Source organism: Symphalangus syndactylus, chromosome 8, assembly GCF_028878055.3.
Source record: "Symphalangus syndactylus isolate Jambi chromosome 8, NHGRI_mSymSyn1-v2.1_pri, whole genome shotgun sequence".
NCBI lineage: Eukaryota > Metazoa > Chordata > Mammalia > Primates > Hylobatidae > Symphalangus > Symphalangus syndactylus.
In genome coordinates this window covers 24,446,172-24,470,958 of record NC_072430.2, presented here as the reverse complement: position 1 = coordinate 24,470,958, position 24,787 = coordinate 24,446,172, and the positions used below count along the sequence as shown (strand labels likewise).

At 48.0% G+C, this 24,787-nt stretch overlaps 1 protein-coding gene across 4 annotated transcripts in view; it reads left to right on the top strand.

Moving 5' to 3' along the window:
• The window catches only part of RIN3 (Ras and Rab interactor 3), a 183,466-nt gene that overhangs the window by 24,259 nt on the left and 134,420 nt on the right, over positions 1-24,787 (top strand). For all 4 annotated transcript variants that reach the window (XM_063643955.1, XM_063643956.1, XM_055288360.2 and 1 more), the window contains exon 2: positions 18,909-19,107. In XM_063643955.1, the coding sequence (XP_063500025.1) occupies positions 18,909-19,107 (199 nt within the window). The remainder of the gene's footprint in view (positions 1-18,908; positions 19,108-24,787) is intronic.

The window sequence follows — 24,787 nt, the reverse complement described above, 5'->3', positions numbered from 1 at the left end:
CCCCCAAGTAGCTGGGACTACAGGCACCCGCCACCACACCCGACTTTTTTGTATTTTTAGTAGAGACGGGTTTCACCACATTGGCCAGGTTGGTCTCAATCTCTTGACCTCGTGATCCACCTGCCTCGGCCTCCTAAAATGCTGGGATTACAGGCGTGAGCCACCACACCTGGCCATACCTGGCTAATTTTTGTATTTTTAGTAGAGACAGGGTTTTGCCAGGTTGGCCAGGCTGGTCTCAAACTCCTGACCTAGGTGATCTGCCCGCCTTGACCTCCCAAAGTGCTGGGATTACAGCCATGAGCCACCATGCCTGGCCCTTAGGGACTATTTTTAATGGCTATATATTATTCCATTGTTTGTATGAGGCTGAACATCCCAAATTGCTTTCTTTATAGGTCAAAAATGGTTGGATGTTGCCAGTTTCATATGGTACTAATATTTCCTTAACCACTCCATTGTTGAACACTTTTTCTTGAGCCCTTATTCACTGTGGGCCGGGCTTGGGCACACAGTGGTAGATGGGCCAGACACCGGAACCCAAAGCTTGAGTTTGGGGGAGACCAGCATGTTACAGGCAGTATTGTTTGTTTCTAGTTTTCCACAACTGCAAGTCACGTGGGCAGTGAACATCTTTGTCCGTTAAGCTTCATTTGCATTTTAAAAGTATCTCTTTGAGGTCTATTCTAGAAGGGAAATGGCCTACACTGTGCGGTCTTAGCCAGAACAAGAGTGCAGAGTTCTCTAAATACGCCTGTACACAGCCCAACTCTGTGCCACATATGAATACTCTTAAGGGAAACTTTATTTTTCAAAGTTTCAAGTTGTTTTAATTGTTTTTTGAGTACGCGATATAGTCACACGGTTCAAATTCCAAAGGTACAAAAGAGTTCATATCCCAGCTCTGCCACTTGCTAATTCTGTAGCCCTAGTGAGTATGTCTCGTTTTCTTCTTTTCTCCATTACAGACAATGCTCCCCTCTACAGGGGAGGGCCCCCTTCCCACCCTGTCCCCCAGCCTCCCAGGCCCCCTCCCAGGGGTCTGTCCTTGCAGAGATGGCCTCAGCTTGTCCCAATATATGTGACAGGTGTGCTCAGGGCCTGCCCGTTGCCCTTGGTGACCTGGTTCTTGTGTCCTTGCTGCCTCCAGCTTCAGTCCCAGCCAAGACATTGGCCCCTACATCCTGTCTTTTCCCATAACTATCTCCATGTTCAGTGAAGTTTCTGGGGATCTTGGGGTGGGGGGATGTCAGCTGCTCTTTCATATGACTGTTATTGTAATTATTAAGACGTTAAGCCCAGAGTGGGGTCTGGGCCCATAGTAAGTGCTGAATAAATACTTACTGGGCGAATGAACGGTGGATACTAACATCACTGAATGCTTCCTGGACTCCAGGCACTGTCCTGAACTCTTTATAGCAAACTCCTCAGGTAGGCATGCTTATCTTTGCCATTTTAAATATAAGCAAATTGAGGCAAAGAGAGGCTGAGTCACTTGTGAAGCCACCGAGCTGGGATTCTAACCCAGGCTGCCTGGTTCTCAAGCCCATGCTTAAACCACGAGGCTGCATAGCTCTGGTTGATGACTGAAGGCCAAATTGCATGCAGTACCGGGGACAGGATTGGTACTGTCACCTGTGAGCTCGGGCCTGGCGGGAGTGGACAGACCTGCCCAGAACAGGTGGTGGGGTCAGCAGGACAGGCAGGCTGAGTCAGCTTAGACCTGGATGACCCAGATAGGCAAAGTGGCTAGGACCTTTGAACCAGAGAAGATTCCAGAGGGAGGGAGGGTGGAGGAACTCAGTCCAGGTTCCTAGGAGGCTGGAGGTGTACAGGGTTCGCAAGAGCAGAGCCCAAGGAGAAGACAGAGCAGCTGGGACTAGAGGCCCAACAGAGCAAAGCCACGAGTCGTCAACCACAGTGGCTGAGCAGGGGCCTGGGGTGGGTCTGTCGTGGTGGGAGCCACCACCAGAAGGGCCTGGGGCTGAAGCTGGCTGTCTCTGCCAGCTCCACCAGGCCTCCACACGTTGCGGTCAGTGTGGGCAGGTGGAGCCCAGTAGGGACAGCGGGGCACCTAGCTGGAATCAGGAAGGCAAGACTGGTAGCTGGAGAGTGCTGGACACACACTAAGTGACAGAAGGCCTGCAGCGCACACAGATCTGGAAAGTTGGAAGGTCTTTGACCTGCCAGACCCCTTGATGTGGGCTGTGACGTGTGAGCTGAGGCAGTCTGGCCTGCTCTCAGCGCTTCCGAGGTCCGGAAGACCTGCCCAAACTGACTTCCCCTGCTAGAGGCTGTGGGCAGGGGCCCATAGAGCCTGTCCCCTCTTCCTGGGGCTGACCCACCAAGGGTCGGGGGTCTTAGGCTGCACTCTCTTCCCCACCTCCTAATCGAAGGTCTTTTGGTTTCCCAAGGGAGGAGAAACCCAGGGAACTTTCTCACAAGATTTTCCAGACACTGTTCTTGGAGCCACAAGCATCGGTGAGAAACTGCCAGGGCCTTGTACACTTATTTAGCCCCTGGAAATAGGCTGGAGGCATTTGTTGAGTGTTTGTGCTTTGTGCATGTGTGAGAGATCCTAGTTCTGAAACTACTACTTCTCTTCCATCCCCATGGGACCTCCAAGTTCAGCCTGGAACTGTGTTTTAGTTTCTGTATGCACGAAAGCCTGGGCCAGAGGTGGAACTAGGAAGCAGCTGTGGCTTAGCTTCACACACGTCTAGGAAGAATGATCTGGCAGACACAAAGCCATGGAGAAGCCAGCCTGGCCGCCTGCCTTCTCCCAGGCTGTTCACTGGGGCAGGGCCAGCCTGGCTTGGAAGAGAAGCCTTCAGGTGGCAGCTAGCCAAGGGTCGGTTGAGTCACAGAATTGTGGAATTCATAATGCTGGAAGGAACCTTAGTCCTTGGTCTGATCCATGCTCAGGAAATACCTAGCACAGCTGCTGCTGCTCTCCCAGGCAGAGCCCGTGGCAGACATCACTAGTAGATCCCTGCATTCTTTTAGTCGAGCCTTCAACATAACAGTCTAGGCAGCTGCTGTCAGTCAACTGGGGTTCACATAGGAAGTTCAACCTACTTGCCATCCCAGATCTGATCCAACCTACTATTTGTATTAAGAAGCTGCTGAACCTGGAGAAGGAAAGTGAGTTGCCCAAAGTCACATAGTAAACAACAGAACCAGACAGTGTCATTTCCTTTATATCATACCCATTCTTATAATGGTTACAGCATTTACCGTGTTACTACCCATCTCATAAAGCCTTGTTATCTCCATTCATCTCCACAATGTGATTCCACCCTCTAGATCCAAATTAATTTCACAAAAACATTGTGGAGCTACAGAAGAACTGATGTTAGGTCATGTTAATACAAGTAGAGTATCTAGTTTTAGAGAGGTGATGGTCACACTTCTTTCTGTGCTGCTCAGGGCACACCTAGGTATTGTTTCTATTTGGGACTCCACATTTCAGAAGTGCAAAGAAAGAAGGATACTCATTATACTCAGAAGGATAAAAGCAGTGTGATGGGGAGGCTCAGAACCACTCCATATTTTATGGTCAATTGATTTTTGACAAGGCTGCCAAAACAATTCAATGGAGAAAGAATCATCTTTCAACAAATGGTGCTGGAACAATGTGGGATATCCACATGCAAAAGAATAAAGTCAGACCCCTACCTCATGCCATACATAAAAACTAACTCAAAATGGGACAAAGACCTAAATGTAAGAACTGAAATCATGGGCAAATTTTCTTTTTTTTTTATTTATTTATTTATTTAGGTTTTAGGGTACATGTGCACAATGTGCAGGTTTGTTACATATGTATCCATGTGCCATGTTGATTTCCTGCACCCATTAACTCGTCATTTAGCATTAGGTATATCTCCTAATGCTGTCCCTCCCCCCTCCCCCCACCCCACAACAGTCCCCAGAATGTGATGTTCTCCTTCCTGTGTCCATGAGTTCTCATTGTTCAATTCCCACCTATGAGTGAGAACATGCGGTGTTTGGTTTTTTGTCCTTGCGATAGTTTACTGAGAATGATGTTTTCCAGTTTCATCCATGTCCCTACAAAGGACACGAACTCATCATTTTTTATGGCTGCATAGTATTCCATGGTGTATATGTGCCACATTTTCTTAATCCAGTCTATCGTTGTTGGACACTTGGCTTGGTTCCAACTCTTTGCTATTGTGAATAGTGCCGCAATAAACATACGTGTGCATGTGTCTTTATAGCAGCATGATTTATAGTCCTTTGGGTATATACCCAGTAATGGGATGGCTGGGTCAAATGGTATTTCTAGTTCGAGATCCCTGAGGAATCGCCACACTGACTTCCACAATGGTTGAACTAGTTTACAGTCCCACCAACAGTGTAAAAGTGTTCCTATTTCTCCACATCCTCTCCAGCACCTGTTGTTTCCTGATTTTTTAATGATGGCCATTCTAACTGGTGTGAGATGGTATCTCACTGTGGTTTTGATTTGCATTTCTCTGATGGCCAGTGATGATGAGCATTTCTTCATGTGTTTTTTGGCTGCATAAATGTCTTCTTTTGAGAAGTGTCTGTTCATGTCCTTTGGATGGGCAAATTTTCATGATCTAAGATTAGGTAATGGTTTCTTAGGTATGATGCCAAAACCACAAGCAACAAAAGAAAAACTAGACAAATTGGACTTCTTAGATTAAAACTTTTATGTTTCAAAGGACACCCTCAAGAAAGTGGAAATGCAGTCCATAGAATGGGAGAAAATGTTTGCAAATCATATATCTGATAAGGGACTTATATCCAGAATATATTAAAAACTTACAACTCAGTAATAGAAAACCCAATTCAAAAATAGGTAAACGATCTGAATAAACATTTCTCCAGGGAAGATATAAAAATGGCCAATAATGGGCCAGGCCTGGTGGCTTGTGCCTGTAATCCCAACATTTTGGAAAGCTGAGGCAGGAGGATTGCTTGAGTCTAGGATTTTGAGACCAGCCTGGGCAACATAGACCCTGTCTGTACAAAAAATAAAAAATTAGCCAGGTGTGGTGGCACATGCCTGTGGTCCCAGCTACTTGGGAGGCTAAGGTGGGAGGATCATTTGAGCCTGGGAGGTCGAGGCTATAGTAAGCCATGATCACACCACTGCACTCCAGCCTAGTTGACAGAGCGAGACCCTGTCTCAAAAAAAAAAAAAGCCAAAAATGAACAGATGCTCAACATCAATAGCCACTATAGAATTGCAAATCAAAACCACAATGAGATACTACTTCACAACCAATAGGATGGCTGTAATCAAAAAGACAGACAATAACAAGTGTTGAAAAGGTGCTGGAGAAATTAGAACCCTCATATGCTGCTGGTGGGAATGTAAAATGGTGTAGCCACTTTGGAACACAATCTGGTAGCTCCTCAAAATACTAAACACAGAATTACCATATAATCCAGCAATTCCACACCTAGATATACACCCAAGAGAACTGAAAACATATGTTCCATACGAAAACTTGCACATGAATATTAGCAGCATTATTTGTAATGTCCCCAAATTGCAAACTACTCAAATGTTAGCTGATGAATGGATAAGTCAAATGTGGCATCTCCATACAATGGGATATTGCTTGGCAGTAAAAAGAAATGAAACATTGATATAGAAGTACTGATAAAGTCCACTAGCTGCTAGTACATGGATGAACCTTGAAAACATGATGCCAAGTGAAAGCCAGACACAAAAGACCACATAGTGTATGCCTCTGTTGGTAGGAAATGTCCAGAATAGGCAAATCTATAAAGACAGAAAGATTAATGGTTGCCTTGGGCTAGAGGGAAGGGGGCAGGGCCGGGGAGGAGTGACTGCTCATGAGTAAGGGGTTTCTTTGTGGGGTGATGAATATGTACTAAAATTGATTGTGGTGGTGGTTGCACAACTCTGTGACTATGTTAAAAAACCACTGAATTGGATTCTTTAAATGCTGTTAAAAAACGAACCACCCTATCTGGAAATTCTTGGAGACACCCAGCTCAGCATCAACCATAGTTGACAAACCTTCCCTCTGGGTTGCTGTGTGGAAGCCTGGGACTGTTCCAGCTGGAAAACAGAAGACTCTAGGGTGGCAGATGCACAAACTGTCTTCACATAGTTTAGAAGCTTTATGGGGGGTCGGGGGAGTTGTCCTCATGGCCCTATAAAATGTAGAAAAAGCAACAAGAGGAAACACTTCAGGGGAACAGGTTTCATCTGGATAGAAATTGAGAATTGCTTCTCAGAATAGGTTGCCTGGTGAGGTAGCTAGCTCATGTGATTAAAGGTCTTCAAACAGATACAACTGCTGCTTGCTAGGGATGGTAGAGAGGGAACAAGTGTTAGGGTTAGGCTCTCAAAAGCCTATTGTTAACTATCCAGAAATTTTGCTAGCCAGGTGCAAACCTTTAGAGAGCTTGACCTCAGCAATGGTGGGAGCATTTACACCCTACACCCTGGAAACTGGCAATTGCTACACATCAAGGCTTTTGCTTTTTTTTTTTTTTTTTTTTAAATCTTGGCTCACTGCAACATCGGCTTCCGGGGTTCAAGAGATTTTCCTCTCTCAGCCTCTCAAGTAGCTGGGATTACAGGCACCCGCCACCACACCCGGCTAATTTTTAAATTTTTAGTAGAGGTGGGATTTCACTATGTTGGCCAGGCTGGAAGGCTTTTGCTCTTCATTTACTTATTCATTGTCCTAGACAAGTGTTTTATTGGCACATCTCTGATCCAAACCAGATACTCCAACAGGTATCTCTGCGTGCTCACCTGCCTCCTAATAGTCTCAGAGCCACCTCCCTGCCCAGTGGGAATTCCTTCTCCGCTCTGTCCTGTGTCTAATTCAGCCCTAGCTTCCTCCAAGAACTGTTCGGGAAGGCTCTCCAGCCCCCATCTCATTTGGTAGTTACCATTTGCTAAAAGTCAGCTGTGGGCTGGGTTCTTTACTTATGCTGTCCCATTCAATCCTCATGCAATCCTTGCGTTGGGTGGCAGAGTCTCCCTGCTTTACGCAAGAGGACTCTGAGGCTCAAAGAGGTGGAGGAGCTGACAAGGATCACAGGCCCTACCCAGCCTGAAGCCTGTATCTGTTCATCACACCATGGAATGAGGAGTGAGGAGTTCTCCCAGCCCCAAATGCCTGCAGGCCACACCTTACTCTTCCCGCCTACATCTACACCTGGAACCAGGAAATTCAGAGAAAGATGTCTTCTGGCATCAGCTGTTCTTTGTCTCTAATGACCTTCTCTGGCTTCTGCTCTGGTGGCTTGTAACAGCTGTGGGGGGGGGGGAGGGGGGCCAAAAAGTCCCCTGGGGCTGATTCTTTGGATGGCCAGTTGAATCTGTTCCTGGGGCTAGACTCATCTTGATGACCTTCCAACATGGGACTCTCAGGCTTCTGAACTGACTTTAAAATGCCAAGAAAAAACAGCTGGAGTGGTCATGGGGACAGGGCACTAGCAGAAGAAACAGGCCTGGGTGCCTGGGCTTTGCTCCACTCCACATTTCCTTGACTTGTGGCATGCTCTGGGACCCGGGGGTGTGTGTGTGTATATATGTGAGCTTTTTTTTTTTTTTTAAATTAAATATCAAGTGTAGAGAAGTCTAGAGAACAACATTGCAGTGCCCTATGCACCCATAATTCAGCTTTGTTAATTCCTATCACTTCGTCATGTTTGCTTCAGATCTTTTTGTTTGGTTTAATAAACAAATCATTGCGGAACTGGTTGAAACCTCCTGCGCACCCCTCCCTGATCCTATTTTTCTCCTCAGTTCAAGGGCAGCCATCTTCCTGAGTTTGGTGTGTGCACGTATCCACAAACAGGATATAGAACTGTGGTGCGTGTTTTTTTATACTTTACATAAATGTTTTCATTCCTTCTGTAATTTGCTTATTTCACTCATTAGGGTTGATTTTTTTTGTTTGATTGCTTTTTAAAATGTTTTCTTTTAACTTTCTGTTTTTTGTTTTTTGTTGTTTTTTTGTTGTTGTTGTTGAGATGGAGTCTTGCTCTGTCCCCCAGGCTGGAGTGCAGTGGCACGATCTCCAGTAACTGCAAGCTCCGCCACCCGGATTCACGCCATTCTCTTGCCTCAGCCTCCTGAGTAGGTGGGAGTACAGGCACCTGCCACCAGGCCTGGCTAATTTTTTTGTATTTTTAGTAGAGACGAGGTTTCACCGTGTTAGCCAGGATGGTCTTGATCTCCTGACCTCGTGATCCACCTGCCTCGGCCTCCCAAAGTGCTGGGATTACAGGCGTGAGCCACCGCGCCCGGCCTAACTTTCTGTTTTGACGTGATTTCAGACTTGCAGAACAGTTATAGGAATAGTACAGTGAATTCTTGTTTGTACACTCCTTTCGCCAGATTAATCAATTATTAACATTTTGTCACATTTGCTTGTTTGCACTCTTTCTCCCTATTTTTTTTCTTTTTTTCTTTTTGTTTTTTGTTTTTTGAGATGGGGTCTCACTCTGTCACTGAAGCTGGAGTGCAGTGGTGCAATCACTGCTCACTGCAGCCTCAATCTCCCCGGGCTCAGGTGATCCTCCCACCTCAGCCTCCTGAGTAGCTGGGACTACAGGCATGCACCACCACACCTGGCTAATAATTTTTTTCTAAACGATTTGAGAGTAAGTTGCAGACATTTTATCTCTTTACCCCACATACTTCAGTGGATATTTCTCAAGGACAAGGATCAAAATCAGGAAATTAACATTCATGCAATAAACAGAATTTCGAGATTTAACCATCTGTGTAGCATTGATTGATTCTGGCCCTTTTCTTTTCTTTTTCTTTTTTTTTTTTTTTTTGTTTTTTTGAGACGTAGTCTTGCTTTGTTCCCCAGGCCGGAGTGCAGTGGCACGATCTCGGCTCACTGCAACCTCTGCTTCCCGGGTTTAAGTGATTCTCCTGCCTCAGCCTCCCTAGTAGCTGGGATTACAGGCACCTACCACACCTGGCTAATTTTTATATTTTTATTAGAGACAGGGTTTCACCATGTTGGCCAGGCTGGTCTCGAACTCCTGACCTCAAATGATCCACCTCCCTCAGCTTCCCAAAGCGCTGGGATTACAGGCTTGAGCCACTGCACCCGGCCCCTGGCCCTTTTCTTTTATTGATAATAGGTGTACATATTTTGGGTGTACATATGATCTTCTGACGCATTCATATAATGTATCAGAATCAAATCAGGGGAACTGGGATATCCATCCCCTTAAATATTTATCTTTTCTTTATGCTGGGAACATTCGAACTATTCTCTACTTGCTGTTTTGAAGTATACAATAGATTAATGTTTACTATAGCCACTCCACTGATTTATTGCATTTCCTGCCTTTTAACAGCTGTGTGATTGTCCAGGGGGGACTGAGTCACAGCTTTATTTATCCATTCTCCTGTGGCGGTCATTGGTTTTCCCCATTTTCTCCATGTAGTAAATGCTGCAGCAGCAGTGGCCATCTGTAAACGTGTAAACGCGGGTGTTCGGGGAGTGGGGCTGCTGGAATCTGGGCTCCAGCGTTTCTTCTCTTTTAAATTTTGATAGATTGTTATGATAGTGGGTGCAACTGTTTTCATTCTCTGGGGAGCTTTGCCCCCCGCCCCCAGCCTGAGACCATTCCTCCTGCCGTAACAAGTGAGAAGCAGTTGGGGTGAGTAGGGCCTGTTTGGGGGAATGAGATGTCCCTGGTGGACTAGGTTGGCCAGTGTCCCCAAAGCAACAGGTGTCCCTGGGAGAGACAGGGCATGACCACGTGTGTGGTTGCTACATCCAGAAAAATGTGACCTATTAAAAGTGTTATCATGGGCCAGGTATTACCAGCTCCATTGTACAGATAAGAAAACTAAGATTATTTTTATTTATTTTATTATTATTACTATTGAGACAGGGTCTTGCTCTGTCACCCAGGCTGGAGTGCAGTGGTGTGAACACAGCTCACTGCAGCCTCAACCTCCTAGGCTCAAGCGATCCTCCTGCCTCAGCCTTCTGAGTAGCTGGGATCATAGGTGCACACCACTGTGCCCAGCTGATTATTTTAATTTTTTGTAGAGATAGTATCTCACCACGTTGCCCAAGCTGGTCTCAAACTCCTCAACTCTAGCAGTCTTCCCACCTTAGCCTCCCAAAGTGCTGAGATTACAGGCGTAAGTCACTGTGCCTGGCCTATTTAAGATGATTGTTTTCCTTTTTGAGACAGAGTCTCACTGTGTCATCCAGGCTGGAGTGCAGTGGCACGATCTCAGCTCACTGCAACCTCTGCCTCCCTGGTTCAAGCGTTTCTCCTGCCTCAGCCTTCCAAGTAGCTGGGATTACAGGCATGTGCAGCCCTACCCAGCTAATTTTTTTATTTTTAGTAGAGACGGGGTTTCACCATGTTGGCCAGGCTGGTCTCGAACTCCCGACCTCAGGTGATCTGCCCGCCTCGGCCTCCCAAAGTGCTGGGATTACAGGCATGAGCCACTGTACCTGGCCTATTTAAGATGACTTTAAATCATGTTAGCAATGCATAATTATTATAAAAAAATTGAAACAAACTCCCTTAACTTCTCTGAAATAACTCTAATGACATCTTACATAGCCTTCTGGAAATTATTTCTATGTATATTTCTATGTCACTGTGTGTGTTTGTGTGTATTCCCAAGTGGAATAATGAACATTATTGAACACCCTTTCTTTGCCAGGATACATAAACATGAATTTTTTTTTTTTAACTTTCAAGAGCCGGAAGAGTAGAGTGGTTAGAAGCATAGACTCTGGAGCCAGATTGCCAGGGTTTGAAGCCCAGTTCTGCCACTTACTGGTATGTGACCTTTGGTGAATTATTTAACCTCTCTGTGCCTCTGTGTCTTCATCTTTACATGAGACCACTAGGGGTAGGGTAGGTATATTCGGTTCCTAGGGCTACAGTAGCAAGTTACCACTAACTTTGCAGCTTGAAGCAGCAGAAATTTATTTTCTTGTGGTTCTCAAGGCCAGAAATCCAAAACCAAGGTTTCAGCTGGGCAGGTTCCTTCTGGAGGCTCTAAGGGAGGATCCGTGCCCTGCCTCTCGCCCAGCTGCTGGCAGTGGCTGTCTACCTCTGGCACTCCTTGGCTTGGAGCATCGTAACTCCAGTCTCTGCCTCTGCCTTCACACGGACCTCAGCTGTATCTCTCTGTGTCTTTTCTTCTTAGAGGGACACCTCTCATTGGAGTTAGGGCCCACTCTATATTTAGAATGATCTCATCTCAGTAGCCCTAAATTATATCTGCAAAGAAAAAGATCCTTTTTCCAAATAAGGTCACATGTACAAGTACTGGGGTTAGGATTTGGACATATCTTCTCGTGGGACATAATTCAACCTCTGAGCCTGAATCAGGCAGGTGTGAGGATGACTGAATTAACAGGATTTGGGGGCCCACAGTGGGCACCGTATGGTGTGGACTATGAATACGTGAAACAGGCCAGTTGCTGCCCTGGCTGGCATCACCAGGGCTCCCACCCATGCCGGCCCCCGCACTCCCTCTGTGTACTCATGGTGCTTTGTCTGGAGGGACTGTGCCATGCTGTAACATTTATCACCAGAGCCACACTAGCTTCTACTGGCCCGAGAGCCCTCTAAGGCCAGGGACCAGGCCTCTCCATTCCTATAGACCCCGTTTGTCTTGTTGAAGCTGGAAGGCCATGCTGCCTTGGGTCAGGGTGGTAGGTGGGGTAGTGACGGCCTTTTCCGGTCCGCCCCTTCCGGCACACACTCCCACCTCCCCACCCCCTGGCATGTTCTGGCCAAGTCTATACAGGAAGGCCTCGGTTCCCACTGTGAGGCTGCATTGGAACTCTCTGAGCTGCTTCCTGGGGCTGACATAGGCAGCCCAAAGCCAGCACCCCGTGGAGCTGGGAAACTTCTGTGCCTTCCCCCTACCCCTATTAGGCAGCATCTAGCCAGGGCCCCACACCCCAAGCTGCCATACTCACCGCTCTGTCCCCACACTTCGTCAGCCCCTTGGGCTAGCTATCCACCCTGGGGCGGAGCTTCCCTCTTCTACCCCCCAGGCTGAATAGGCCTGAATGTAGACACAGGCACCATGCCAGGAGCTGGGCACACTCAAGGCCAATTCCCGCCCTCCTTTAGGGAACTGGTGAGAAAATCCCCATAGAAGCTGAGAGGTTGAGTCCTGTAGCCCAGGGGCTGGGTTTTCCCGAGTGTCTGCTGGCGCTGCGTCTGGCAGGGCGGTCTGGGTGGGTGTCCGGTGGCAGCCTTAGGATCAGAAGCCCGTGGGCCTGCTGCTCTGAGCTCTTTGCTCTGTTCCCCATGAGTGGGAGAACAACCCATTTTGGAGCAATTTCTCTTTCTGGTGGAGCTGCTCCAAAGCTTCTAAGGCTAACAACGCCTTTCACTATCCAAGGTCCCTGTTCTGCCTTTGCAGGGTCCTTAGCGGAGTTGGAGTTCAGCTGGTGAGAGGGAGGGCGTGGGTGTCAGAGTGGCCGGCTCTGCCAACAGACGGCTGACCCGATGCTGGGGGGGCTTAGCGACGGTTCCTGGCAGCTGGAGCTGCTGTGGCCAGGCCAGTTGATAAGCGTCATCACAGCTATAAAACAAAGCCTGCGTGTCACCCACTCTGAGCAATTCCATCTTTGCCATCCTGCCGCAAGTGCCATCCTTGGCACAGACATTTTCCAATCGGAAACAGAATCCCAGGAACTCCAGTGACCTATGGCAGCTGCCTGGCTCTGCCACCCTTCTTAGGCCTGGACAGAGAAGATGCCATGTCACTTTGTCCTTTAAGAGCCCTGTTACTTCTGGGACCCAGTTCAAGGTCCAAACTTCCCTAACTCCAGCTATTCTTCTCTAACTTCTAGACATTGCTCAAAGCCAAGAGGCTGCAGCCTTTGACCTTTTACAGATTCCTCTCCACCCTGAGATCCTTACATCTGCCTACCCTCCCGGGGGCCCTGAGCAGGTCTCTGGGAGGGCCCTGTGTTCCAGCCACACTGGACCACCCAGAGGGGAAGAAGAGCATCACAACGGTTGGGCAATTCCTGGAAAGCTGAGGCTTAGGGGCCTTTGTCCTCTGTGTTTGAGTCTGAGCCCTCAGGCTGGCCCCTTCAGCACTCAGCGCTCCGAGGTGCCTGGAACGATCCTAGGCCTTATTGTCTTTGCACAGGGTGGGAAAGGAGTCCTTCCAGTGGTTTATTTCTGTGTCCATGCCAAGCCACGTGGTTCCCGGGCACTTGAAATTGTGGGTTAGCCTGGGGCCAGATGTTGGGCACAAGACAAGCAAGACACAGATGTGGGCCACAGTCACGTCAATCAAATGTGCCTAGTCCCAAAATCAAGGTTTTAGAGTGAGAGAACTGTAGCAGGAAGAGGAAGAGAAGCGTTTGTAACTCGGGGGTTGGAGGGTTGGAGGGTTGGAAAAACTGTAACATTTACTGAATAGTGTGTCAGGCACTGTGCTAAGTAGTTGACAACTCATGAAATTTTCCCAGTAACCCTCTTAAATAAAGACAATTACATTGTTTTTACTTATTTTTATTTTAGTTTAGTTTTATTTATTTATTTCTTTATTCATTTTGAGACAAGGTCTTGTTCTATTACCCAGGCTGGAATGCAATGAGGCGATCTCAGCTCACTGCAGCCTCCGCCTCCAGGCTCAAGCAATCCTCCTATCTTAGCCTCCTGAGTATCTGGGACTACATGGGGCACACGCCATCATGCCTGGCTAATTTTTCAAAAATTTTTTGTAAAGATGTGGTCTCCCTATATTTCCCAGGCTGGTCTCAAACTCCTGGGCTCAAACAACCTTCCTGCCTTAGCCTTAATCCCAAAATGTTTGGATTACAGGCGTGAGCCACAGCACCCAGCTTATTATGTTTTTACAGGTGATTAAACTGAAGCCCAGAGAGGTAAAGTATTAATAACTGGCCAGAGGTCATACAGCTTGCATGCAAACCCAAGACTTCTAATACAGCAGGCAGGCTTCATCTGAAGGGGCCTTAAGGGATGGGGAGAACTGTTTTCTCAGTAGTTCACTATTAAAAATTTAAAAGATACAGAAGACTTGAAAGAACTTTGCAGTAAACACCCATACACCCACCAGTAACCCTCAATATTTTTCTCTATGTGTTTTGTTACATATCTTTACATATCTATGAATGTACCTTACTTTTTGATGTATTTCATAGGAATTTGCAGACCACCCCCTGAATGTCAGCATGACTAGAGTTAACTAGAGTTCAGTATTTAGTTAGGATTATCTTTTATAGTTTTGGTATAAAATTTGCATGTGGTAAAAGTGAATGCACACATATAAGTGTACTGTTTGAACTTCATATAGATGGATTCATGCCGTTTGTACTTTTTTGCATTTGGCTTCTTTGACTCGGCATAATGCTTCTGAGATTCATTCACGTGGTTGTGCGTGTGGGTAATTCCTTTTTATTGCTGACTACTGGCCCTTTGTGTGGACATGCCACAGTTTGTATATCCATTCTGCCGCTGATGGACACTGGAACCAAGTGGTATTGAGCTGTTAGGAGGAGAGCTGCTTTGACATTCGTGTGCATGTCTTTCTGGACATATACTGTCATTTCTCTCGGGTATATACCTAGGAGTGGAATCGCTGGGCCATAGGGTACGTATATGTTTAGGTTTATTAAGAAGTGCCGTATCTTTGTCTAAAGTGCTCATTCCAATGTACGTTCTCCCCAAGAGTGCACTAGCATTCTGATTACTTCCCATTCTCACCACTATGTGATGTCAGTCATTTTAATTTTAGCCATTCTAGTGGTTTTGCCATGGTATCGCATTGTGGTTTTAATTTGCATTTCCCTAATGACTAATGACTTTGAGCATTTTTTCACCTGCTTGTTGTCCATTTATAGGTCTTCTTCTTTGAAGTATCTGTTCAAATCTCTTGGCCATTTTAAAAATTGATTTGCTTGCTCTCTGTTGGATATATGTTTTGCAAATATTTTTCCCCCAGCCTGATGGGCAGAAGTTTTAAATTGTGATGCAGTCTAACTTATCTATTTTTTCTTTTATGATCATTGCTTTCTGTGTCTGGTTTAATACTTTTGCCTACCAGTTGGAAATAATCTTGGGAGGAAGAAATAGACCCTGAAGGAGGTGCGGGTGGACAGAGCAGCATGAGCGTGGGCTCCGGGTGGAGAAGTGCATGTTCTGTTGGGTGATGGAGAGGAGCCCTTTGTAGGGGGTGTCTGGTATTGAGGGGCAGAGGCCCAGAAAAGGAATGCCTTAAACATGAGGGGACTGGACTGGATTCTTTAGGCAGTGGAATCCATTGCAAGTTTTAGAGCAGGAAGGGATGTGATCACAAGACAGTGAAATGTACAGTCCTCGTGATGTTGGAGCCTGGGGCAGAGTTTCCACTCAGTCATCCTGAGAGCAGCAGCCTCGTGCTTCAGGATGCAGGTGGGACTGCTGGGCTGGGAAGCAGGTTTATCTCTGTGGATTCCTGCAGACCCTCCTGGGCCCTGAGACCACCCAGGTCCCCCCAGATCTTCATGGGCCCATTTATTCTTGCCAAGGAAGCCTGAGCACTGGGCTAGGCATGTAGCTAGCTGGAAGCCCAGCCCCTTCCCCCAACCCTGGGAGTGCTTATACATGTGGATTTAGGGCCTATGCTCCCCGTGGCTCCAGATGCTCATGGGGCCCTCCCCCGACCCCCTCTGCTCTCACCTCCTGCCACTCTCACCCTTCTCTCATTGTCCCTCCTTGCACTTGCTCCGGGAGCAGGAACTGGAGGCTTGGGAGTTTGCTCTTCCTTCTGCCTGGAAATCTCTTCCCCAGATACCTGCAGTCAGGCATTTATTCCACAGTCACCTTTTCCGGGTGTCTTCCCTGGCCACCCAGTTTGGAACTGTCCCCATCCCTAGGACCCTTTCCTCTTCCTCTTTGGCGGTATTACCATCTAACATCCTCTAGTCACCCATTTGCCTTGTTTATTGCCCGTCTCCTCCCCTAGAATGTAAATACCATGAAGGTTTTGGGTTTTTTTTTTAACTCTTTTGTTCACTGCTCTAACCTGTGCCTGGAACAGCATTTGACATTGGCAGGTCCACAGAAACTAAGCACGGCCCGAGTGAATGAGAGGCCCACTCCCTCCTTACTTCCAGAACCTCTCTGATCGCAGCTTTGGTTCTGCAGGTAAAAAAAAAAAAAAAAAATGGGGATGAGCCCAGGTCACGTCTAGGGCCACCCAGCAAATGGAGGAAGCTTCCTTCTCCCAGTCCCCATTGTACAGATGAGGAAACAGACCTTGAGAGGGAAATGACTTGGCCAAGTGCTAAGCCATAGTTCATGGCAAAGAAGAAATGAAGCCGATTGCCCTCACTCCCTGCTATTGAAAGTCCTAATTGGCCTGGGGGAGGCTGGGGCCCAAGCGGGGATGTTGAAGGATGATTATAGCATCGTTTGGTGCCAGAACATATCTTTGTGTTTCCAAGTGGGGTTGGAGGAGCCTGCAGACCGGGGGTTTCTTTTCTTTTCTGGGAAATTCAGACCTCCATCATTTTAACTTTTCCCAGACGAGATGCTGGGACTACACTCAGGGCCTGGGAAGTGGTTACATCAGTATCAGCCAGGCCGCCCTGGCCTTGAGCTCCAAATGAGACTGTTCGGCCCCAGTTCCACCGCCTGTGGACTTTCACAGAGCCATCCTACCCCGCCCCCACCAGCCCCAGGATTCCTGCCGTTGCCCGGGACACTCCTATTTTCCTGGTGACCTGGCTCCTTCTTCTAGGTAGGCTACAGGCTGTGGACCGAGAGGGGAAATCCACAGGCAGCCGGGAGCACACACAACATGCGTGAGAGTCAGGGCTCCCCGGAGGATGTGGGAGGGAATTTTCTCCCCGGGTGCAGACTTCACACTGACCTTCACACACCCCTCCTCGTGACAGGCAGTCCCAGTCAGTTCTCTCGAAACCCACTGCTCAAAATTCACAACACTGCTGCCCCTGTTTCATCCAGCGCTGCCTGACCCGTCCACCACCCTGAGAACCCCCAGGACCCCCACAGCCCCGCCTTCAGGGGTGGTTCCACTTTCCTTTGCCCTTTTACAGGGCTTACCCTGGCCTCGTCCCCCACCTCCCCCAAGGGGCTCCTTATAGCACATGCCCTGGATGCTTCTGGAACCAATGCCAACCTTGATCCCTGGTATCCCGGGCAACATCACAGAGACACAGGGCAAGATGGAGGGCATCACCCATAGCTTCGTGGCTTTCTGAGTACCCTCGTCTGTCTGATTAAGGTTTTCACCCCTGCAGGTACCTTGAGAGACTTGGTGCCTTAGGTAGAATGCACACAGTCCTTCCGGCCCACCCAACTCAGGATGTGAGGCTCCGAGATGTTGTTCCTCCTTTTCTGGAATCAAAACCAGCCTGTGTGTGTTGGGATGGGGAAGGCAAACATGAGGGTCTTGTGGAGGGTCTGGGATCTCTTAAACCGGCCAGAACTGTGAACAGTACGCAGTGCCCATTTCCCAGCGAAGCCCTCCGTTTGACTTTGTTGTTTCTTGGGTCTGTGATCCTCCTTCCCCCACCGTGCTGTGTTGACATATCCTCATTCTGGGGGCTCAGGCACTGTTGACTGGGAAGGGGTGAGAAGGAACTTTCTAGAACTGTCCTATATCCAATGGAAATCTAATGCAAGCCACATATGTCATTTTATATATTCTAGCAGCCGTATTAAAACAGGCAAAGTAATTTTAATAATATTTTATTTAACCTGACACGTTTAAAATATTATCTTGCTGGGCGCGATGGTTCACATCTATAATCCCAGCACTTTGGGAGGCTGAGGTGGGTGGGTCACTTGAGGTCAGGAGTTTGAGACCAGTCTGGCCAACATGGTGAAACCCAGTCTCTACTAAAAAAATACAAAAATTAGCCGGGCATGGTGGTGCATGCCTGTAATCCCAGCTACTCGGGAGGCTGAAGCAGGAGAATCGCTTGAACCCAGGAGGCAGAGGCTGCAGTAAGCTGAGATCACGCCACTGCATTCCAGCCCGGGCGACAGAGCAAGAATCTGTCTAAAAAAAAAATTATACTGACTTGTAAACAATAAAAATATTAATAAGCTATTTTATATTCTTTTTATCACACTAAGTCTTTGAAATCCTGTGTATGTTTTGTGCTTACAGCACTTGTCAATTCAGATAAGCCACTTCTGGCTAGTGGCTCAATAACCTCTTCTGGCTAGTGGCTACGGCAGCACTGATCTCTCTATCTTTATTTGGGTGGGAGTTACACAGGTGTAGACATATGTAAGAATGTGGCTAGCTGTACACTCAAGATGTGTGCATTTCACTGTGTGTGTTACTCTTTAAAAGTTTTTAAAAATCCTCTTCAAGGCTCTGCTCAAATGCCACCCGTTTTCCCGAACCCATCCCGGGTTGCAGTTAGCCGCTTCTGTTGTACTGTGCTTCTGTTAGATTTATACTTGTACCATAGCTGTGTCTCGCCATTTCCTCACAGACTCAAGTCTTGGGTCTCACAGACCCAAGAAACAGTAAAATCAAACTGAGGGGTTCACTGGGAAATGGGCACTGCCTACTGTTGACAGTTCTGTCCAGTTTAAGAGATCCCAGACCCTCCCCAAGACCCTCACATTTGCCTACCCCATCCCAACACACACAGGCTGGTTTTGATTCCAGAAAAGGAGGAACAACATCTCAGAGCCTCACATCCTGAGTCAGGTGGGCTGACATGTTTCCTACAAGCACCCTAAGGTGAAGACTATGGTTTGTTGATTTTTTTTAAATTCCCCAAAGGGCCACTGACTACCTCATGCTGGATAAGTAAGCATGGCTGAATGGAATCCCCAGGTGTTGTAAACCTTCTCTGGGCTGGCTGCAGGATGACTGATCATTGAATTCTGTTTTTCAGTCCGGTTCCAGTTGTTGGCAAAGGAGAGGAAGAGGAAGATGGCATGGGGCTTTGTCTGCCAGCCACCCCGAAGAACTGCCTTCCTCGCCGCCGGGGCATCAGCGTCCTGGAGAAGCTCATCAAAACATGCCCGGTGTGGCTGCAGCTGAGTCTGGACCAGGCAGAGGTGGCCAGAATCCTGCACCGGGTGCTGGCCGGGGTGAGTGGGGGCATCTCCAACTTGGTAGGCACACACACCTGTGAGGAACTCAGACGTGCTCCACGCCTGCCCTGGCTCCCACAGGGAAGCAGCTACCATGCAGATGGCTACGTGTTTATTTCCCTTTCCTACATTTGTCAGCTTTTTGACCACAATTTTTTCCCAGAACACAGGCATGGGGGGCTGGTGAGAGGCCTGGTTTCTTCTTTGGGGAGCAGGTGTTTGTGGCTGGAGAGCAGGGAGTGGGTGGCTTGCAGGCTCTCGGGGCATTTGGGCACCTGCGAGGCAGGACTGGTGCAGTCAGGAGGACCATGCTGGCCTGCTCTGACTTTGAGAGCCCAGCCAGGCATCCAGGGTCTAGAGAGTGTCGATCAGAGCCAGGGTAAAAAAATGGCTTTATGCTCCCTGTTTTACATATGCAAATAAGGGGCTGTGTGATGGAGTCAAAAGATGTTTTGGAGGTCAGGCTCTGTGAGCTGGGCACACGGCTTAAATTTTCTAAGCCTCATTTTTGTTGCTTTGAAATAGCGGCATTCACACCACCCCCGAGGTTCTTATTCCTATTGCATGGGAAGATAGATGATGGATGCATGGATGGACAGATGGACGGACAGACAGACAGATGGATAGCTAGATGGATGGACGTATGGACATACAGACAGATAGATAGACAACAGATAAGTGGGTGATAGATGATGAAATATGAGTCAGAGCTCATCATATGTTCCTTTCACCTCCCACACACATTTTCTCCTATACACTCCTTCCTTTTAAAAACAACTTGAATTTGTTTAATTACCGAAGTGATACACATATGTGTTCATTATTTAACAAAAACCCAAGCTGGACAGACATGTAAAAAGTAAAGATCTTTTCCACCTACTGCAACCAAACTCACTCCCCAGAAGTGTGTTCTTTTTTTAATTGAGATGAAATTCACATAATATAAAATTAGCCATTTAAAAGTATATAGTGCAGTGGCATTTCGTACAGACACAATGTGGTACAACCACCACCTCTATCTATCTAGTTCGAAAACATCTCATCATTCAAAACAAAGCCCTACACTCCCTCCCCCTTCTCCCCTCCTGCAGCCCCGTAACCACCAATCTGCCTCGGAAGTCACATTGCATGCGGTACGTCTGTCCGCACATTTTGCATGCATATTCATGCATATTCATGTAGCAGCAAGCATTCCCTGAGTACTTGCTTTGCTCCAGGCAGTCTTGCAAGTTCTTCATGTGAATCTGCCCATTTAACCTCACAGCAGCCCTAGGAGGTAGGTGTTGCCACCTTGCCCATTTTATAGATGAGGTAACTGCGATACAAAGACATTGAGTGCCCTCCCCCAGGGGACACAGTGAGTAAATAGCAGAGTGGGAATCTGGACCCAGGCAGTCTAGGTGCCCTGTGCTATGTTAAGCACACACGTTTTATTTGGCTTAGCTGGACTCATGTCCCCCAGCCACCATGCACTTTTGATGGTCTCTCCCCTGCTGTGGTTGCAGGCCTTGTCTGCCTCCCAGGAAGAGTCCGGATATTAAGTATAGGGCTCAGATGGCGAACGGACTCGTTCACCTCGGACGAGGTAAAATGCATCAAGTCGCCAGTTGTACCTGAAAATCGGAATTACTAGAACTTACGGGGCCTTCTGCAAAGTCCTGACCTCCCCTTGCCACAGAGACCCCTATCACAGGGAGTGGGGACTGTGGTGGCCTGGAAGCACAGCAGTGTCCTGCCAAGACCAGGGGGACCGCTGGCCTGGCAAGGCCTGGGTAGAAAAAAAACCAGGGTCTCCTGCCGGTGGGTGTTCAGCCGGCACCCGCTGTGGTCCCCAGCTCCCCTGGTAGGTTCTCAGAAATGAGCTTCCCACCCTTGCTGGGAGGATGCAGCTCAAAACCAGCCCAAGGGGAAAAGTTTGGATGCCAGGGGATGGCCATGTTCTGGATTTTTCTTGGTCATCAAGAAGGGCATGTGCAGAGCAGGTGTGTGGATGGGAATTACCAGACAGTGGGGGATGGTCCCAGGAGAAGGTGCTGGCTCTCCAGAGCAAGCTGGGTGGGACATAGTCATGACTGCTCTGTCAAAAGATTCAGTTCTCTCTTCAGAAAATTAGCCTGGGGGCAGTGGTTCATGCCTATAATCCCAGCAGTTTGGGAGGCCATGGCAGGGGGATTCCTTGAGCCCAGTAGTTCAAGACCAGCCTGGGCAACATGGCAAAACCCCGTCTCTACAAAAAATACAAAAATTAGCCAGGCACGGTGGCGTGCACCTGTGATCCCAGCTACTCGGGAGGCTGAGGTGGGAGAATCACTTGAACTGGGGAGGTGGAAGTTGCAGTGAGCCTAGATCATGCCACTGCACTCCAGCCCAGGTGATGGAGTGAGACTCTGTCAAAAAAAAAAAAAAAAAAGATTAAAAAGTTTAAAATAAGCACAATTAAAAATAACTGTAGTGGTTCCTTTTGGAGAATGCTTAGTAATTCCAGGCTCTGCGCTTTGCAGATATCATCTTGCAATCATCCTGTGAGGTCAACTCTGCCATTATACCCATTTCACAGATAATGAAACTGAGGCTAAGAGGAGTCCTTTAGTTTGGGTTTCCCCAGAAGCAGACCCTGAGACAAGGATTTGAGTAAGTGGATTATTTGGATAGTAACCCCAGGAAGCACCAGTAGGGGAACCAAGCCAGGCGAAGGAACTGATGCCAGTAAAAGGTACATTGTCATGAGAGTTACTCTTGGGGGCAGCTGGAGCTGAATCCCCCTGGGGAACTCTGGGAGCCAGTGTGGAACACACATCTCATGGTTATCCCACCCGAGAGGTGAGGGAGCTGCGTATTATTCACCAACTCCTGATAGTCGTGGGTCAAAGGCTGTGAGGAGTGAGGATTCATCTTCCAGCACCTTCTCTCTTCCTTTTGGTTTTTCTTTTCTTTTCTTTCTTTCTTTTTTTTTTTCTTTTTTTGTGAGACAGAGTCTTGCTCTGTTGCCCAGGCTGGAGTGCAGTGGCACAATCTCAGCTCACTGCAACCTCCACCTCCTGGGTTCAAGTGATTCTCCTGCCTCAGCCTCCCAAGTAGCTGGGACTACAGGCATGTGCCACCATGCCTGGCTAATTTTTGTATTTTTAGTAGAGACAGGGTTTCACCATGTTGGCCAGGCTGGTCTCGAACTCCTGACCTCAGGTGATCCACCCACCTCGGCCTTCCAAAGTGCTGGGATTACAGGTGTGAGCCACCACGCCCGGCCCCCTTTTCTCTTCCTTGACTGTAAGATCTGACTCTTGCCAGAAATGGTCCTTGGGTGAAGAGATGCAGAGCTGGCTAGTGGAAGGAGGTCTGGAGTCCACTAAAAAGATAAGGCTCCACAGGGATGGGTGGGGCACCAGCCGCAGCTACCACTAGAGTGGGCTAACTTTCCCAAAGATCACACAGCTAGTGAGGCACAGGGCTGAGGTTTGAACTCAGGCCTGGCTAGGCTCAAGCCCTTCCCTCCAGAAGAGAGTAGCAGGAGAGACATAAAAGTAGTTTTCTGAGATCAACCAGTGCTGGATGGGTTTGGGTATGAGCCACGTTTATAAAGATGGGTAAGATACAATCTTACCACTGTCCTCTCCGAGGGTCTGGCGGGGACTCCATGCACAAATATGAACCGTAAAGTCACCAGGAGGGGTTAGCTAAGTGCTCTGTGAAAGTCAGGGCAGCGAGTTACCTGGAGCAGGAAGAGAGCACATCCAGGTGGGGTGATCTGGGCAGACTTCCTGGAGGAGGCAGACACCAAGCTGGGCCATGAAGGATGGATGGGCAGGTTGGGATGGGGGAGCTGACAGAGTCTGCTGGAGAGTAGCGGGTGATGGAACAGCAAGGGCTAAGGCCCAGAGGTGGACGTGAGCCTGGCTGAGGCCCTTAGGGATGAAAGAGAGTGGAGGGATTAGAGCCTACCGGAAGCCTGGAGAGCAGGACCATGTTGCATTCATCTACCTGTGACACCATTGACTGATTCGGGTCTGGGAGCACAGAGTGAGCCTGGCTCTGGTTGTTCACTGGAACAAATGAATGAGGACAGCAGGTGTGCAGGTCTGCTTCTTCCAAACTGACAAAGCCAGGCTAGGTTGCTCAGGGCCTGTGGCAAGAGGCAAAGGCCACGGGGCTTAGTTCATTTTCTAGGTGAGCACAAGTTAAAGCAAGGCCTTAGGCCTTAATCCCAGCCTCAGTGGTGCAAGAAGGCCGGACTCTCCTTCAGCCCCAGCAGGGGAGGCACCCAGGCAGCCGAGGCCCGGAGAACTCTGCTACAATCCAGGTGCTGAGTATAGAAGATGTTGAGACCGCAGGAGACTGCACTAAAGGAGTCAACCATTCCCTTCCCACTGCCGCCCCCTCGCCACCCCCTTCTGAGGGCGCAGCCGCTGGGTCAGCCCTGAGAACAACAGAATGGAGGAGCCGTGCCATCTGTTGCCTTCCCTGCTCTCTGCCTTTACACCCCACTCCTCCCCGTGCACCTCTATATTTTCAAGCATAAGGAAGGCCCTGAGTGCATGTGCTGGTACGAAGATTGGCAACTTTTATCCAGAGTTGCTATATGCATGATCTTACTTGATCCTCAGTGATTTCTATCAGGTAGGCGTTAGTGTTCCCATTTTCAGATGAGGAAACAGAGGCACAGAGAAGTCAACTCACATGCCTGAAGTCACACAGCTGGTAAAAGCAGAGTCTGTGTGGTATGAGCTTCAGCTGGCAAGGCACTTTGCTGCACAATAGCGCTCGCACAGAACTGGCATCTATGCAATGATGTCATTGTTTCCAAAGATACAGACACCTGGCTGGGTGCGGTGGCTCATGCCTATAATCCCAGCCCTTTGAGAGGCCAAGGCGGGTGGATCACCTGAGGTCAGGAGTTCGAGACAAGCCTGGTCAACATGATGAAACCACGTCTCTACTAAAAATACAAAAAATTAGCCAGGTGTGGTGGTGGGCGCCTGTAATCCCGGCTACTCAGGAGGCTGAGGCAGGAGAATCACTTGAACCTGGGAAGGCAGAGGTTGCAGTGAGCCAAGATCGCACCACTGCACTCCAGCCTGGGCAACAAGAGTGAAACTCTGTCTCAAAAAAAAAAAAAAAAAATGTGTATATATATATATATGTGTATATATATATATATATGTGTATATATATATATGTGTATATATATATGTGTATATATATATATGTGTATATATATATATATATGTGTGTGTATATATATATATATATATATATATACAGACACCATAGGTGGTCCCCAGGCTGTGGGAACTCCAAAGGTCTTCAGAGACCACCTGGGTCTACCCATGCTGGCACCAATGAGAGGCAGTGCTTCATTGTATCTAGCGCTGGTGCTCAGGAGGCTGGAGATCCAGGCCCTTTGTTCCAAATATCTGTATGACCTTGACCACATCCCACCCCTTCCCCACTATCCACCTCCCCTCCCTGCAGCCTGCTTCTCTGATAAGGTTTTGGGAACATATTGGCCCATTTTTTTATTTGTGTGTATCCAGAAGCAAGGCAACCAAACAGCCACCTTTATTTGTTCTGCATTCAGGCTGATTTTTTTTTTTTCTATTTTAGAATAGTTTTAGATTTACAGAAAAGTTGCAAAGATGGTACAGGGAGTTCCCATATACTCCACACCAGTTTCCCCCAT